This window comes from Ursus maritimus, unplaced genomic scaffold (assembly GCF_017311325.1).
Source record: "Ursus maritimus isolate PB19 unplaced genomic scaffold, ASM1731132v1 scaffold_17, whole genome shotgun sequence".
NCBI lineage: Eukaryota > Metazoa > Chordata > Mammalia > Carnivora > Ursidae > Ursus > Ursus maritimus.
In genome coordinates this window covers 683,975-703,289 of record NW_024424119.1, presented here as the reverse complement: position 1 = coordinate 703,289, position 19,315 = coordinate 683,975, and the positions used below count along the sequence as shown (strand labels likewise).

Genomic DNA, 19,315 nt, shown 5'->3' with positions numbered 1-19,315 from the left:
ATCCTGGTTGTGATACTACTGTACTAGTTTTGTAAGATGTTACCATTGGGGGGAAAATGGGTAAAGGGCATAGAGATATCTATAGTATTTCTAAGGCTACACATCAATCTACAACATCCCAAAATAATAAGTTTAATTAGAAAAAAGTGAGTTCTATAGAGAATGTATTTTTATTGCAATAATCAGTTACCACATATATATATAAATCAGTACATGTAAAGATTAAAGACTGCCAATTGATTTATCTTATAATTTGTACAGAAGTGACCACTTCAACATAAAAACTATGCTAAAAAAAAAAATGGGATTTGATATATGCTAGAAAAAGCTTCTATATTTTACCGAACGATCAAGACAGGTTCTAAAGAACAAGGTTGTATCGTGACTTACTACTTCATCCGCAAATCCGCCAGCGAGGACAAGAGAGTAAGCCCCATCATTACTTCGACCATGAATTCCACCAACATGGGGCCTATGGACACCTGCTTCGCTCACCTATGAAATAAAGAGAGTCTCAAAATACTTTGAATAGTCAAGTTATATTTACAAAATGCTTTCACATGTATTATTGGACCCTAAAAGCCTCCAACTAAGAACTGAATGTCACCCAGAGTTCTATCTTTTGCTCACCAACTTTATTTCTTCCCAACTATATATATCCCTTAGGTACTAAGCTGGTGACCTTAAAACTGCTCAGACCTATAATTCTAAGTTTCAAAAGAATTATTAAATATCATTTTATGTCTACTTGTCATTATAGCTCAACTTCGGTAAAACAGAATTTCTTTATCAGTGGTCCAGATCCCTGCCTATCTCATTTTTTCTCTTTAATTATTGCACTGCTCCCTAGCCACATCTAAAAGGCAAGAGTCATTTTATTCTTTTTTTTTTTTTTTTGAGAGACAGGGTGTATACAAATGGAGGGGGGGAGGGAGGGAGAGAGAGAATCTCATGACCCTGAGATCATGACCTGAGCCAAAATCAAGAGTAGGATGCTCAACCGAATGAGGAGCCCAGGCACCCCAGGCAAGAGTCATTTTAGCCTCATTCTCCTCCTCTATTCTTCAAACCCATTTTGGTCATAAATAAATTTGATCTATCTCCTAGATCTCTCAAACACATCTTTTTCTACTTCAACTGCTATAATCTTAGTTTGACTCATGAATGCTATAAACATCCTTTCTCACTGCCTCCAGTTTTTCTCTTTAAACCCGATTCTACCCATCACAAACAGAGCAATACTTTTAAGAACAAATCTGCTTAAAATACATTAAATGGCCATATTGTATATCAAGCCCCAAGTATTACATATCACCCTTGAGTCTCAATCTGGCTCCCCACCTTAATTCTTATCTCCAGCTTCTCCTTCATAGAGCATATATGTTTGAGCCAGAACTACTCAATGTTACCCAAACTTGCTGTCCAATTTGTTAAATTTACTCATGCGATTCTACTACTTCAATGGCCTACTGCTTCTTCCCATGTATCTTCAATTTTGGCTCACTGGAACAGTGTCACATTGTGTACTTCAAACTCCCTGAGAGAAATATTAGAATTCATTTGTTTATCATATAATTGTTCTTAGAGTAAAAGAAGCTGAAATCCAAGCCTGCATATCGAGGTAGGGAAAGACACACGTTAGAAGTCAATGAGAAGCTAATAAAGGCATCAGAACCTGAGTTTAGGTCTTGAAAACACCAGGTACTCCAGAAGACAGGACCACTTGATTCCCAACTTCACCAATCCTGATGAAAATAAATCTGACTCTTCCCCACTTCCTAAATGGCAAATCCATCCTTGTAGAGCTCAGGCCAACAACCTTAAACTCATCTGAGACCGTATTAATAGGGCTTTTAGAATTTGGGAATAAATTAGTGACAGGTATACCCCAAAAAATGAGGCAAACAAAAAAAACACAAGGCAATTAAACATATACTAAGTGTACTTTTTATTGTATTTATAATGTTACACTGTATTTATTTGTAGTATTTTTTTTTTACTGTATTTAAAGATCTAAAGTCATAAAACACGCATACGGATTTAGCCAAAATTATAATATAACCATAGCAAGGATGGGAAGATACAGACTGTGTTAAACTAAATGCTCCTCTTCCATTGAAAGAAATTAATAAACTAAAATATGAAGACAAAAGCAGTAGAAACATGCTATTTAGAAATAAGGTAAACCTAGGAGAAACAACTAAAACTTTAAGGTAGTTGTCTCTGAGAAACAGAAAATAAGATGAATAACTTTTAAGTTCCCTATAATCATAAAATTACCATTCTAAAAAAGAAGTTAGAAATGAATACAATAGAGCCTTCAAGAGGAAAAGAGAAGTAATCTTATCCTTGGGTATCTGGGCACTTCCTCTGACCAACTTATTCAGGGAGATAAACCCCAAACAAAACACCTGAAGTGAGCTTTCTTGGACTTCAATGATATTAAATGAGAACTTACCAAATATTTTAAAGAAGAAAAATTTAATACTGCAAATATTAAATTCTCAGCAAGAAAAATTCTCTAGAAAGCTTAACAATAATGTTAACTATCAGAATAGCAAAACAAAGTGATGAAAAGGCATAGCTGATGCCTAATTCCATGATGTATGGTCCTCTGTATTAAGCTATGGGGAAGAGTCTACCCATCCTATAGAGAATCTTTCATTCTAACAACTGAATGCCATATGAAGAAACCTAGGTTAGTCCACTTTTAATCAACAGAAGCTGGCATTGCTACAATTTTACCTATATCCAACTTTACCCTTTCAACAAAGCCAATTTAAAACATACCTGAACTCTAAATCTCCATGTTGATCCAACAGGAATCCCAGGAATAGGTCCATAATGATTAGAAGGAACAATAGTACATTCTCTAGTGCGACCAACACAGGCCATTCCCTATAAGTCAACGAACAAGCTACTTAAGAAACTGGTTATGTCAAATCTTAAAGCCCTTAATTCCCATAAAATGAGAATAAAATAGAAACCTAACTATATGATTAACAATATATAATTTATGTGATTTCATTAACATATAGCTAGCAGTTACAACAAAGTAACAATTATATAATTAAATAATATAGTTATTTGTTAATATTTCTGCTATGGAAAATATAATTTGTATCACCACTACTGTTGGTATTGAAATGTTATAACTTGCATTACAGTCATAAACGTTATAGCTCAGAAGAAAAGGAGACTTTCTTCTTTACCCTGCCCCAGTCTCTCCGGCTTTCAGTACTAGCTGATGGCATCTTTGCTTTCTTTTTACTCATCTTGAGTCTTTCACCAGCCTTTACAACTTCACTGGAATCAGTTTTACAGGAAGGACAATACCTTTAAAAGAAAAAGGAATTTTGATAATACCATATTAAAGCCAGTAACAGAATGGCCTTTCTAGGTCAGAACAAGTTTTAAGATGTAATATTTGGTGTATATTATAGCTCTTCAGCTGGCATTTAAATATTAAAATATTTAAATGTGAAAATATTAAAATATTAAAATATTTAAATAAGAGTATTTACATGGTTAAGCTAGCAGGAAAAAAGAACCAAAACCAAAACCTTATCACTCCTTTAAAGAACGTAAAGGATTATAATCATAAAATCTCAAATTCAGTTCAAAGGCCAGACAAAGCTGTCCAATTCAAATGGCACCATGTACTCTGATTTTTTTTTTTTTTTAAGATTTTATTTATTTATTTTTGTGAGAAAGAGAGTCAGCACAAGTTGGAAGTGGGGAGTTAGGAGCAGAGGGAGAAGCAGACTGTCCACTGAGCAGGGAGCCCGATGCAAGACTCAATCCCAGGACCCGGGGATCATGACCTGAGCCTAAGGCAGATGCTTAATCAACTGAGCCACTGACCTGAGCCTAAGGCAGATGCTTAACCAACTGCCCATGAACTCTGATCTTATCACTAACCCAGAGAATGGAATTTATTCATTTGAAGTTCCTATTATTAAACAGAAGTAGCAAGAATAGATGATCCTAGACTGAATGTTCAAGTATACAACTGAATTGGTTACATCCCCATCTAAACTGGTTATTAAAACTCTCAAAGTCAAAAATGTATACTCTATCACAGCTAATATACAGGATCCAAGGATGCTTGTTTGTATTAACTTTATCCTCAGGTTCTGTTTTAATTCTCTATATTTTTTGTCCTTTAGCCTATTTGCAGTTGGTCAACCTACTATAACTTGCGTATCATTATAAGCTACCTTAAATCATTCCTAAAAAGCGAAGTATAAATATGTCTATAGAATCAGATGAGGCTGTTCCTACATCACCAAGGAATGCAAACTTGAGGGATATCCTGAAGATCAACTGGTCACTCCCTCCATTAATATTAAATGTGCCTATACGTTCCATTTCATAATTATTCCATATAGTCTATAGAGAAAAAAAAGACATCCACGCCCACCAGTTAAGTCTGACTGCTTAATTATAAGATATTTTATTTAGTATTGGAGGAAAGAGAAATGTAATTCAGTCTCTGACTCAGAAAATCACTTAGGTTGTGATACATAGATGCAAAATCAAGGCAAAAATTTAAATGTAGGAGAAAGCAATAAATACTATCAAGTAAAATCCTTTCTAATTGGGAAATCAGGAGGCTTCCAAAAATTAATTTTTTCTAAGACTGGATTTTACCCAATGTGCTAACCTTTTAAAACTATATTTTTCAGAGATCTTAGTGGCAAAGCAGATACTATTTCTGGTGAGAAAATGAGTTCAGAGGTTAAATATGTGAACAACATGATTTGGAGAAATAGAAAAGATATACGAGGCACTATTTTGGTGCTGGGGATAAATATGATCAAAATGTTTGTACAGAGTAAAGAAAACTAGTACATACAATGAAACAATTTCAGAAGTTGGCAAGTTCTATAAAGGAAATACATCAGGGTTACATGGGTATTAAGAGGGATTAGAAATTGTGTCTTTAGATAGTGTAGTTTTTGAGGTAATATTCCAGCTGAGACCAAAGGAGTCAGTCCTATGAAGCCAGGGAATGCATTCTGGGCAAAAAGACATTAAGTATACAAGTCCTGAGGCACAAGAAGGAGTGGTATGCCTTAAAAAACATAAAGGTGGGTAGATCTGAAGTTTAGCAAAATAAACTGCCCAGAGATAAGCAATAAGGTTATAGAGCAGGCAGGGCCAGGTCAGAATAAAACCTAAGCACATGCCATCTAAGTGCAACAGGAAAACACTAGGGGATTTTAAATAGATGAGTAATCTGATTCAGGATTTAGTAAGATCATTCTGCTGCTATGGGAGAAGGATAGTGATGTGAAAGCAAGGAGACTAGTTAGGCGTTTATTATACAGTTCAGGGAAGTGACATTAGTTTAGACAAGAGTAAGAGCAGAGAAAGATTATGGAGGACTGACGAGGATATAGAATATCTAAGGAGGGCAAAGAGGGAATCAAAGAGGAAGTTTAGCTCCTCAGCCTGAACAAGCAGGTGACTGTAGCATTTACTGAAGACTGGGAGAGGAGCAGGATTTTAGGGGGCGTGTTTATGGAAATCACGATTTCCACTTGGACTGATTTTGTGATGTCCATCACGTAAACAGTTGAATGAATACAGGAATATAGAACCCAGGGAAGATTAGGTACAAATATACTGAAAATTTAGAACCATTAGCTTGGTATTTAAAGTCTCATGATCAGATGAGGTCATCTAGGAAGCAAGCATGAAAGCAAAAAGCAAGTGAGTAGTGCTCTGGAAAACTCTTAAATCTGATAGATATGAGAAAACAAACAGATGAAGGAAAGGCCAAGTGAGGTATGATGAAAATTAGGTCATATGGTATCACACAATCTGTAAAGACAGACGGCTGAGAAGTACAAGTAAGGAGAGGACTTAGAAGTGACCACTGGATGTGGCAACATGGAACGTGTCTTTGACCCTAACATATAGTGGAGTTGTGGGAAGCAAAGTCCAACTGGAGAGCTGAAGTATGAAAAGGACAAGAGGAAATGGAAATCATCCCAGATAGCTCTTCAGAAGCTTTGCCATAAAGGAAGGAAAGAAATGGGATCAATCGAAGGGGTTGTGTGCATTTGGAAGAATGAACAGATTCCAGGATACTAATGAGAATGACCTGGTAATGGCAATTTGAGAATTAACTATAGGAGTGAAGTTCCTAAAAAGGCAAAGGGTTATGGAACTATGAGAGCAGGTAGAAGGGTTTGTATTTTAGAGAAGCAGGAACTACCCTCCACAGAAACAAAAGGGAAGAAAAATATATGAGACTTTAGAGGAAATACAATTACTGTTTATAGATGGTAAAATTCAGTTTGTGACCATGCAAGGGAGAGGGAGCGGGTAAAAGGAAGAAGTTAGATCCCTTTGCTTCTCCCACCCATATAGCCTCTGTGGTAATACAATAACAACCTGATTCCCAACAGGTGGGGAGAGGCCAAAGCAATGGAAAACAATCTATTCTTCACAATAATATCATCTACCCAATTGTGATGTTATTACGGGCACACATCATTTTATGGAACTTCACAGATACTGTCTTTTTTTTTTTTTTTTTTTTTTACAAACTTAAGACCTGTGGCAACACAGTGTCGAGCAAGTCCATTGGTGCGATTTTTCCTACAGCATTTGCTCAGTTTCGGTCTCTATGTCCATTTTGGTAACTCTTGCAATATTTCAAACTTTTTCATTATTATATTGTCAGGGTGATTTGTAATCAGTGATTAAGACTTGCTGAAAGCTCAGATGATGGCTAGCGTTTTTAGCAATTAAGTATTTTAAAATTATGGTATGTATGTTTTTAGAAACAATGTTATTGCACACTTAATAGACTACAAAATAGTGCATAAAAGTATCTTTTACATGTACTAGGAAGCAAAAAAATCCATCTGACTTGCCTTATTGTGATATTTACTTAATGCAATGGTCTGGATCCTGTACTCTCTCTGAAGTACGCCTGTATTTCCGAGTGTGACATTCCTTAGCTTAACCCTCCACACCAGCAACACTCCAGAGGTTAAGAAGAAAAAACTTCTTAGTATGACATGAAAAAGTTTATTCTTATTTTGAGTATGTTCTTCCCAGTCTTTTTTCTAATGATTTCATTTCGCAGCTATGACTATTTAAGAGAAGTAGTAGAGGTTTTGATCAGTATATTGAACCCTAGTGCCTGGTTCTACTTATTAACTGCACAGGATTAATACAATAATCCATATAAAGCACTTTGTTAGTGTCTAGCATATATTAAGCACTTAATAATCATTAAGTACTACTATAGGCACATCTAAAATAACTGTGGAGCCCCTGGCCAAACTTAATCAAAAAGAAAAGAAAAAGGACTGCAATAAATAAAATCATGAATGAAAGATGAGGATCACAACCAACACCGAAGAAATACAAACAATTATAAGAACATATTATGAGCAACTATATGCCAACAAATTAGACAATCTGGAAGAAACGGAAGCATTCCTAGAAATGTATAAACTACCAAAACTGAAACAGGAAAAAGAGAAACTTGAACAGACCCATAGCCAGCAAGGAAATTGAAGCAGTAATCAAAAATCTCCCGACAAACAGGAGTTCAGGGCCGAATGGCTTCCCAGGGGAATTCTACCAAACATTTAAAGAAGAATTAACACCTAGTCTTCTGAAACTGTTCCAAAAATAGAAATGGAAGGAAAACATCCAAACTCTTTCTATGAGGTATTACCTTTATTCTGAAACCAGACAAAGACCCCACCAAAAAGAAGAATTACAGAGCAATATCCCTGATGAACATGGATGCAGAAATTCTCAACTATATCTAGCCAATAGGATCCAACAGAGCATTAAAAGAATTATTCACCACGACCAAGTGGGATTTATTCCTGGGCTGCAAGGGTGGTTCAACATCTGCAATCAATCAATCAACGTAATAGATCACATTAACAAAAGAGGAAACAAGAACATGATCCTCTCAGTAGATGCAGAAAAAGCATTTGACAAAGTACAGCATCCTTTCTTGATGAAAACTCTCCACAGTGTAGGGAGAGAGGGTACATACCTCAGTATCATAAAAGCCATCTATGAAAAGCCCACAGCAAATATCATTCTCAATGGGGAAACACTGAGAGCTTTTCCTCCAAGGTCAGGAACACAACAGGGATGCCCACTCTCACCACTGCTATTCAACATAGTACTAGAAGTCCTAGCCTCAGCAATCAGACAGCAAAAAGGGATAAAAGGTATCCAAGTCGTCAAAGAAGTCAAACTCTCACTCTTCACAGATGACATGATACTCGGGAAAACTCAAAAGACTCAACCTCCAAATTGCTAGACTCATAGAGGAACTCAGCCAAGTGGCAGGATATAAAATCAATGCAAAGAAACCAGTTGCATTTCTATACACCAACAATGAGGCAGAAGAAAGAGAAACTAAGGAGTTGATCCCATTTACAATTGCACCAAAAGCCATAGATACCTAGAAATAAACCTAACCAAAGAAGAAAAGGATCTGTACTCAGAAAACGATAGAACACTCATGAAAGAAATTGAGGAAGACAAAAAAATGGAAAAATGTTCCATGCTTATGGATTGGAAGAACAAATACTGTTAAAATGTCTATGCTACGTAGAGCAATCTATACATTCACTGCAATCCCTGTCAAAATACCAACAGCATTTTTCACAGATGGAACAAATAATCCTAAAATTTGTATGGAAGCAGAAAAAGCCCCAAATAGCCAAAGGAATGTTGAAAAAGAAAACCAAAGTTGGCGGCATCACAATGCCTGACTTCAAGCTCTATTACAAAGCTGTAATCATCAAGACAGTATGGTACTGGCACAAAAACAGACACATAGATCAATGGAACAGAATAGAAAACCCAGAAATAGACCCTTAACTCTATGGTCAACTAATCTTCAATGAAGCAGGAAAGAATATCCAATGGAAAAAAGACAGTCTCTTCAACAAATGGTGTTGGGAAAATTGGACAGCCATATGCAGAAGAATGAAACTGGACCATTTTCTTACACCATACACAAAAATAGACTCAAAATGGATGAAAGACAGAAATGTGAGACAGGAATCCATCAAAACCCTAGAGGAGAGGGATGCCTGGGTGGCTCAGTCAGTTAAGCATCTGGTTTTGGCTCAGGTCATGATCCTAGAGCCCTGGGATTGAGTCCTGTATGGGGCTCCTAGCCCAGCAAGGAGCCTGCTTTTCCCTCTACCTGCTGCGTCCCTGCTTATGCTCATTTGCACGCTCTCTCTCTGGCAAATAAATAAATAACAATCTTTAAAAAAAAGTCTAGAGGAGAACACAGGCAGCAACCTATATGACCCTGGCTGCAGCAACTTCTTTAGAGAGGTCTCCAAAGGCAAGGGAATCAAAAGTAAAAATGAACTAATGGGACTTCATCAAGATAAAAAGCTGCTTCACAGCAAGAGAAACAATCGACAAAACCAAAAGACAACTGACAGAATGGGAGAAAATATGTGCAAATGTCTTATCAGGTAAAAACTAGTATCCAAAATCTATAAAGAACTTATCAAACTCAATACCCAAAGAACAAATAAGCCAATCAAGAAATGGGCAGAAGACATGAACAGAGAGTTCTCCAAAGAAGACATACAAATGGCCAACAGACACAGGAAAAAGTGCTCCACATCACCTGTCATCAGGGAAATACAAATCAAAACCACAATGAGATACCACCTCACACCAGTGAGAATGGCTAAAATTAACAAGCAGGAAATGACAGATGTTGGCGAGGATGCAGGGAAAGGGGAACCTTCTTACACTGTTGGTGGGGATACAAGCTGGTGTAGCCACTCTGGAAAACAGTATGGAGCTTCCTCTAAGTTAAAAACAGAACCACCCTATGATCCAGCAATTGTACTACTAGGGATTTACCCCAAAGACACAAATGTAGTGATATGAAGGGGCACTTTGCACCTGAATGTTTATAGCAGCAATGTCCAGAATAGCCAAACTAGGAAAGAGCCAGACGTCCATCGACAGAAGAATGGACAAAGAAAATGTGGTATCTATATACAATGGAATACTACTCAGCCATCAAAAAAAAAAAGAAATCTTGCCATTTGCAACGACATGGATGAAACTGGAGGATATTATGCGAAACAAAGTCAATCAGAGAAAGACAATTATCACATGATTTCACTCACATGTGGAATTCAAGAAACAAAACAGAGGATCATATAGGAGAAGAGAGGAAAAAATAAAACAAGACGGAATCAGAGAGGGAGACAAGCCATAAGAGAGTCTTAATCATAGGAAACAAACTGAGGACTGCTGGAGGGGTGGTGGATGGTGTAACTGGGTGATGGACATTAAGGAGCGCACATGATGTAAGGACACTGGGTATTATGTAAGACTGATGAATCGCTGAACTCTACCCCTGAAACTAATAATACACCATATGTTAATTGAATTTAAATTTAAAAAATTTTAAAACAATTTTTAAAAAGCACAAAAAAATTTTTAAAAATAGAATAACTGGGGGGTTGAGGGGACCACCCACAAAGGCTTTCCCAGATGAAGTCATAGTTAAGTGAAAACCTGAAGGATAAATATCATCCTGAAGGTTAAAGAAAGACGAAAATGCTTCTCAGAGAATATGTGTCAAGCATAAAAGCCCAGAGGAGAGAAAGAACAAGACTTACTTAAGGAGCTGAAAGATATTTAATCTGGCTAGAGTACAGAGTATTTGGGAAAATGAAAGAAAAATAAGAAATACACCTGGAGAAATCAACTAAAAAAGTATTGTGCAAGGCCCTGTAGGGTGATGTAAAGGAGTCAACACAATCAGATTTGCATTTTTGAAAGAATGCAGACTCCATATTAGAGGAAGGACTGCAAGGATCAAAAAAGTGGAGCTAGAGACCGGTTCCCAAGCCCTTATAATAACCAAATAAGGTTATCAATGCCAAGTAACCAATGGCTATAAAAATTTTAAGCACTTTAATACACATTATATATCTTCAGAAATCTTTTGGTGGTTCAAATACATATTTCACATTCAATTCTTAACACAGCAACAACAACAACAACAACAAAACCCTGATAATCATACCAGTACTCCTCTTCAGGGACCTTATCCAAAGGTGGATTCAGGCAGTAAATATGATAGGCCATGTTACATTCATCACACAGAAGCTGCATGTTGGGTTCCTGTTTTCCACCACATATATGACAGGAGCAAGAACGACATTTCTTATTTGGATCTCCACCACAAATGTCACATTCAGGATCATTTTTCCCTATTAAGAATAAAATTATAACAAGCCCAGTGTTAGGATCATTTTTACATCTTTGAATCTTACAAAGAAAAACACATGAAAATAGCATACAGCTTTTTTAATAGGAAAAAAACCACAAAGAATAATCAAGTGTGGGGCTTTAAGAATAAATGCCTGAGCTTCGTTCTGTACTTATCAAAATAACAGGGATGAAGCCCAGGCACAGCAGACATCACTACATGCAAGAGGGTAACATATACTCTTACTCTTGCCTTTAAAATTTGTATGGACCAGACTCAAAGTTCCAGGGGCAATGCAGTGAACTCACGAGGGTACCATAAGTTATCTTAGGATTTCAAGGGAATACAATATTCTGTTGCACAAAGTTGTTTGGATCTAACTACTTAATAAATGGAACTATTAAATACCATGTATTCTGCAGACCTAAACCTTTCCTTGAGTGCGCTAAACTAGGAGAGGGAGGCTGATTTTATGGAGTGAGCAAGCCCATTTTGGTTCCCATTCAAGCTATGCCCCCAACATACTTTTTACCAGTAATAGAAAAAGTATTTCTCATTCAGTTGATTTTTATCTTATTTGTCAATTGGTTCAGAACTCTGGCAAGTAAGAGGTGTACCATTTATTGCCCCCCAACCTATCTAAATCCAAACAGCTTTTGCCAAAGTATTTCTTGAAATTTTAAGATACACATACGTACACAAAAAAATCTTAATGTTCATAATACAAAAATTAATTTAAATGTCAAGAGAAATAGTTGGAAAGATTTTATTTAAAATAAGGTAAATTTATAAGAACTATAATACAGAGGTCATCAGGTATATGAAATTCAAAAAGGAAACTGAAGAATTTTACTTTTAAGACACAAAGATGAATTATGTACACAGTGGAAGATGTTCAGAATGATATACATTGTTAGAGTGATTACTTCCTGGGAGTCCCTATATTTTAATTTTTTTTTTTTTTTTTTTTAGGGAGAGAGAATGAAAGAGTGAGCATGAGATGGGGGAGGGTCAGAGGGAGAAGCAGATTCCCCCCTGAGCAGGGAGCCCGATGTGGGACTCAATCCTGGGGCTCCAGGATCATGACCTGAGACGAAGGCAGTTGCCCAACCAACTGAGACACCCATGAGCCCCTATATTTAAATTAACATTGTTCTAGATTTTGAATTTCTAACAAATGTACACAATACATTTGTGAGTAAATTTACCATATCAGAACTGATCTAGCAATATCAGGGAAATGGGGAACCATACTGGAGAAATGAGAGGGGAGGAAGGGAAAAGGCACAGATTTCAGTACTATCATTCTGACTGGTCACTGCCTATTCTTGCTAATGAATGGCAGATTACAATTTTGTTTCACTTCCACTACGGGAGCCGTGACAACATATAAGTAATGGATGCATAACAGACCTAAAAATATGCCTTGACATGTTTAGATTTTTGGTATGGAGAGTGCTGTAATCAAAGGCAATCTGGCTATCGCTGTGAAATGATTTCTTTACATACAAGTTTAAAGTTGTAGCTATAATGTGATTAGTATTAGGCAGAGGAAAGATATGGAGAATGAGAGAGAACAGAATACATGCAGATGTACTAAGAAATAACAGAAAGACTCATCTATCTTGGTTTTGTACTGTGTTTTACTGAGAATGACTAAGTCACATTAGATAGGTTTATTCAGGGGCACCTGGGTGGCTCAGTTGTTTAAGCATCTAACTCTTGACTTTAGCTCAGGTCATGATCTCTGGGGGTTGTGAGATCAAGCCCTGCTTCAGGCTCCACACTCAGGGAGTCTGCTTGAGATTCTCTCTTTTTCTCTCCCCTTCTGCGCCTCTAAAATAAAATAAATCAATCTTAAAAAAAAAGAAAAAAGAAAAGAAGAGAAAAGAAATAGGTTTACTCAAGTTACCTTCACTTCTAGGATATAACCATACAAGTACTCAAACACAGTATGCCTGAAGGTTCTTAATTCAAATCTAGATATATCAGCACTGCAGTCTCAAAAAATGAGAATGGCTTAAACTGGTGCCATGAAAGTCTATTTACTGACCTGTTAAAGGTATTGTCTTGTTATTATCTTGCACAATTAGGTAAGAAAAGGTTAAGGAGAAGTCTTAGCTGGAGTAATTTTCTAAAACAATATTAGATATTGAGACTCCTGGCTGGAAAAATAGTGATTGAACCATGAATTAAAAGAGATAGAATCTAGTCCTACCAACTAGCTGTATGATATTAAGCAAATTCAATATGTACAGTGAAAAGACAGGGCTACATTCCAATATTCTCCCAATTGTTTAAACCTCATTTATTACCTCAGAAACTCAAGGCTCAACCAGCACTACTGTCAGTCAGACTCTACTCATATAAAAATAAGTCTCGTTATTAAAAACCAATCTTGGGTGGTTATCTGGACAGAATCTATAGTCAAGAAAACAAGAAAACAGCAATAAAAGGCCAAGAAAATATTTTTTTGAAAACAAATTTTGTGACTTGAGAAAAATCCATTAAATCCACTAAACCAAAATGGATCTTAGATCAAAACTGTTTTGAAAATGTTTGTATGATCCACAGTTTTATACTTTCTCAAAAGTTATTTCCTGGGTGGTTAAAATACCAATCGAGTACAACATATGTAGTCTAAACCCATAAGAAAAATCCATACTTAAAAACTTTCCATCTGCCAATGATAGGGGATGAGCTCCAGGTTTCTCGATCTTAAAGATTTCATTTACGAATCTTATCTGGCAGTCATTTAATTTGCCTTCAGAACCCCTGTTTGAAAAAAGAAGAAAAGTTAACTTTTGCCAGCAAAATCTAAACCATGTACAAACAATTAAGAGTCATTTGGGAAACCCACTGAACTTTGTTGATTTAAAATTGGGATTCTAGTTATTCTAATCACCTTGAGCTATTGTTTCCAATGGCAGGAAAGTCCAACAGTGATTAGTTACTATTCACAGTTAAGTGTAACTTTAAGTGTAATATTAGGAAAAAAAAGTTACAGACTTCACCTAGATTATCTGGCTAGAAGATAGGTATCTTGTAAATTTAAACACTAGGTAAAATGATACTCTATCAATCAAAATTAAAGATTTAAACATATTTCCAGTAAATACAGTAAGTCTCTGGGTAAAAAAGATGACTTATTAAAAAGAAAAGTCCTTCAGATATTAAGCCATATTCCTCACAGACACAATTTATACCTGTTTACATACACTTCTTCAAAGTTTCCTATTATTATGGATTTATATATAGATTTCTCCTTTTACTTTGTCAACTTTGGTTTATATTTTTGAAGCTATGTTACTGGGTACATACAGATTTAGGACTCTTAAATCACCTTATAAAATGTCTCTACCTCTAGTAATGCATTCTATATCAAAAGTGTACTTTTTCTTTTTTGGTTAGAATTTGCTTGATGACTTTTCCCATGTTTTCACATGTAAAACTTTTAAAACTTTTAATGTCAGATATCCACAAATGCAGAAAACTGCATTTATCTATGTATAGTTTAATCAGACTACAGGATGTATAGTCTGTAGTCACCAACCATAACAGGAGATAGAAAGGTTTACCTCAGAAGCCCTTGCCATGCTCCCTCCCAATCTCAATCTCTTTTATTCCCTTCTAAGAATTATATTTACCTTAATTTTCTTCAGTCTTACAAAACCTGTCTGCCTAAGCATATCATATAGTTTTGCCTGTGTTTTAAAGACTCTAATCAATTCCCACATTATCTTTTCCTTCTTTACAATTTAAAGAACCACCACCATTTGTCCTATAGAGTGGCCCAATATCTTGATTCTGATATTTGCATTCCCAAAGTGTAGTTTAAATAGGCTTTTTCTGTTATTTGCATTTCCAGTAAGTTGGTAGCTGAATCCAGAGTACAGGTCAAAAACCCTGGTCTGCTGCCTGCTTTTGTAAATAACGTTTTACTGGAATACAGTTACACCTGCTCACTTATGCATTCTCTGTGGTTGGTTTTGTGCTACAATGGCAGAGTTGAGTAGCTGTGATGGTGGAGACCATTTGGCTGTCGAGGGTTAAAACTATCTGGCCCTTTACACACACAAAATAATGAAAATCCTTGCATTTAGAAATGCTTAATCAAATCCAGGTTCATGTTTTGGTATAACTATGTATAGGTCTATTCTATTAGGAAGCACCTAGTTTATTTAGTTGTCTTTTCCTATGATGATAGCAGCTATCAATACTCAATACTAAGATTAATTCACTGGGGTTTAGAAAGTGTTGCTATTCCAGTTCTAGCTTTCCTAATTTTTTTTGCTAGAGTTCAATAGAAAGAAACTTGACCTCATCAATTATTTGGTGACTCAGTGATACATGATATAAAAAATATGGATTAAGTGCTTTCTTTGGCAACTTAAATAGTTCCCTAATGTCCTATATAGGTCACCAATTCTATATTACCAGGAATTCACATAAATATCTGAGGTGCTTCAAACCACTGTAGCTATTTTCCTTGTTGATGTTCAAACTGTCTATCTTTGGCCAATAGGAACTTCCAGTTGACTCCCAAATCTGACAAGAACTTAACAGTCTTTGTGGGTTTCCTTGTTATCCCTAAGACAAGATGTTCCAAATTCATCTTGCACATTTTCTGCCTCTAGCCTGGAGTCCTATCTATAAGGAATCCCAATTTCTTTTGGGTAGAAATAATATTTCAAAGCTATATTTCAGGCACTAGAAAAGCTTTCTGCAACTAAGCTGATCACTGTTTCAAGGCTTCTTCAGTGGACAGAGCTACAAAATTTAAACATACACATGAATACACATACAAGATACTTCATGAGTTCATATAAATGCTTTGTTCAAATTCTGAACAGAAGGGTAAATTTACTTTTTTAAAAACAATTATGTGTCTATTTCTCCTTTCTCCTCAGTCAGAAAATACTAGTTATCAAAGATACCAGGGATGTCTAAATTAGAATGTTACAAATACTTCTTTGCCTTATCCCACATTACACACGAGACATTCTTACTTGTTGTCATCATGATTACTGAAAACAATTTTAAATTTTTTTTTAAAGATTTTATTTATTTATTTGACAGAGGGAGAGGCAGCGAGAGAGGGAACGGAAGCAGGGAGAGTGGGAGAGGGAGAAGCAGGTTTCCTGCTGAGCAGGGAGCCCGATGCAGGGCTCGATCCCAGAACACTGGGATCATGACCTGATCCAAAGGCAGACGCTTAACCACTGAGCCACCCAGGCGCCCCACAATTTTAAATTCTTTTGTGTATTTTCATCCACATCTTACAGTTCTATCTATGTCAGATCATATAATCATTACATACTACGCTTTCTTCTTTATGTATCTCCTTTAGTCCTAATTTCTAAATGTAAAAATATTTTAAGATTCATTTATTTGTCAGAAAGAGAGAGCACACAAGCAGGGCGAGCGGCAGGCAGGAGAAGCTGAGCAAGGAGCCTGATGTGGGACTTGATTCCAGGACCCTGGGATAATGACCTGAGCCGAAGGCAGACGCTTAACTGACTGAGCCACCCAGGTGTCCCTAAATGTAAAAATATTTTTGATGTTTATCACTGCTCTTTTTGTCTAATTTTCTTCAGTAATCTTGATGGCCCTGAAGCTAGTTCTCTAGAACACTTCCCAGGAAGCGTTCACGAGAATAGCTCCCCTAGTTCTTCCAAGTTAATGATAGTTTGTCTCCAGCCTTTATTCTGAAAGGCAGTTTGGCTAGACTTAAAATCCCTAGTCCATCTTTTCTTGACTCATGCATGTCTTTCTGTGACACTTTCCCTAAAAGGAATGAGGATAACATCCTTACATTTTCTTCCTTTTTCTTCTAATTTAATATGTAATTTGACATCAATGCCTTTTAAAAAAAAATTAAATGTATTGAACCTCTGGAGGGTATAATTTCACTTAGCTTTATTAGCTCACAGCTATAGAGTTCCACAGAACTCACTCTTTTTAATTGTTATTTTTTGGAGAAGCATTCAAAACTATAGCAACTAAAATCTAATCTGACAAAAAGCAAATGAGTAGTTGTCTGGGGCTGAGGTTTGTGCAGATACCTAAGGGAGCCCAAAAGAACTTTTTGGGGTGATGAAAACGTTCTATATCTTGATTATAGTGGTGGCATGGGTATACATACTTGCCAATATTCACTTAAAATATATAGTACAAAAAATATATAGTACATATTGTTGTATGTAAATTATGCCTCAAATTATTTTTAAAAGGGACTACTACTATGGAAGCTTAAATCTCCTGGCTCTATTCTCCTTCCCTATTTTTAACTGAATCTTTTTTCTTTTTATCTTTATTGTCCCTGTTCTACTCAGTTTGGGCTGTACTTCCAGTAGTTTTTCTATATGGGGCTTTGTCCTGGAACAGTTTTAGCTAGATAATTTCAAGAGCTCGCTGGTCGCTAATCCCTTCAAAATCTTATTGCCAACTGCTTGTACTCATCTAAACTGATGTGCATACCCCTTCTAGCTTCAGTTGCTGGATTAGTTCTGTTGTCACATAACAAATCATCTTAAAACTAGCAGCTTTAGACAAAAATTACCTCAGGTTCTGCAAATCAGGATTTGGGGAGCAGCAGAGCTGGGCAGTTCTGGCTCAAGATCTTGTCAAGTTTCAGTCAGGCTGTTGACCAGAGTTACAGTCTCATCTAAAGGCTCAACTAGGGCAAGACCACTAGGATGTATGAATCCTTACAACACAGCAGAGGGCTTCCCCCAAATGAAGTGATCTGAGAGAGCCCAATGGAAGCTTCAATGTTTTTATAACTGAATCTTGGACGTGGTAAAACATCACTTCTGCCATATTCTATTGATCACAAGAGTAACCCTAAGTAAAATGTGGGTGGGAACTGTGCGCAAGGTGTGAATACCAGGAAGCAGGAAATACTGGGGGTCATTTTGAGAAATGGCCACCATAGCTGCTCCTCTCAAAACAGTTAGCTGAACTAGTTTTATCATTTCAGAGTTCTTGGGTAGTTACCCTTTCCTACCTCTTGCACAGCTACCGCTACCACACTGGTCTTATAAGCGTTCAGCTATTTATCCCACCAGTTATTTTGGTTCCTTTAGGGGATACCACAACACCCTGAATGGTTAAAGATGCTGCCCATGAATTTTGGATTAGATATTTTAGTTGTTCTATGTGTTTGTATAAGGACATCTAGGGAGACTAAAAATCTATGCTGTTGTCATCTACCTGGAATCCCATCCATCTTTGTAATTTCAATTTATGTGAGTTCATATTTAAGGAATCTTTTTTATAAGCAGCATATGGATTTTGTTTTTGTTTTAATCCTGTTCATCTTTAACTGTAATATCTAGCTCACATTTAGTTAACATAAATGGCTGACATATTTGGGTTTGTTTCTACCATTTTACTGTTTCCCATTTTATCTACCTTTTTGTTTCTTTTACTCTTCTTGATTGCCTTCTTTTGGTTTATTCTAATAATTATTCCATTTCACCCTATTAATTTGCTAATAGTTTAGTTATATTAAAATTATATTTTGTTATATTAAATTATATATATTAATAAATTGCATATATTCAATGTTATTAAAATATTTTAATTTAGTGGTTCTTAGAGAATATACCATGTAAATAAACCCAAGAAATCAAAGTTTTACTGCACTACTTCCTTGAGCATGTCAGAATTTCACAGCTTCATTTATCAACCCCCAACTTCTGCATTGTTGTCATGCATTTTATTCTACACATAAACTTCACTAGTGTTGTGAATAGTCTGCACTTACTCATATAGTTACCCTTCCTCTGTTCTTTAATGCCTTCCTGTATTTCCATATTTCTACCTGAAATCACCTTCCTTCTGCTTACAGAACTCCTTAGTATTTTAGTGCAGGTCTATTGGTACCGAATTCTTAGGTTAGGTTTGATAACATCACTATTTGGCTTCACTTTTTTTGTAATCTATTTTCATTAGAAATGTATTTCTAAGTTGAGATTTTTTTTTAGTAGTATTTTCAGATGCTATTTCCTTGTGTTCTAGAGCTTTTGTTATTTCTGATGAAAACTCAGCTCA

At 36.1% G+C, this 19,315-nt stretch overlaps 1 protein-coding gene across 2 annotated transcripts in view; it reads right to left on the bottom strand.

Moving 5' to 3' along the window:
- Window positions 1-19,315, bottom strand: part of UHRF2 (ubiquitin like with PHD and ring finger domains 2) — a 93,427-nt gene that overhangs the window by 22,188 nt on the left and 51,924 nt on the right. For both annotated transcript variants that reach the window (XM_040631433.1, XM_040631432.1), the window contains exons 5-9: window positions 13,923-14,032; window positions 11,072-11,258; window positions 3,213-3,336; window positions 2,791-2,898; window positions 391-495 (exon numbers count right to left, since the gene is read on the bottom strand). In XM_040631433.1, coding sequence (XP_040487367.1) covers window positions 391-495; window positions 2,791-2,898; window positions 3,213-3,336; window positions 11,072-11,258; window positions 13,923-14,032 — 634 coding nt within the window. The remainder of the gene's footprint in view (window positions 1-390; window positions 496-2,790; window positions 2,899-3,212; window positions 3,337-11,071; window positions 11,259-13,922; window positions 14,033-19,315) is intronic.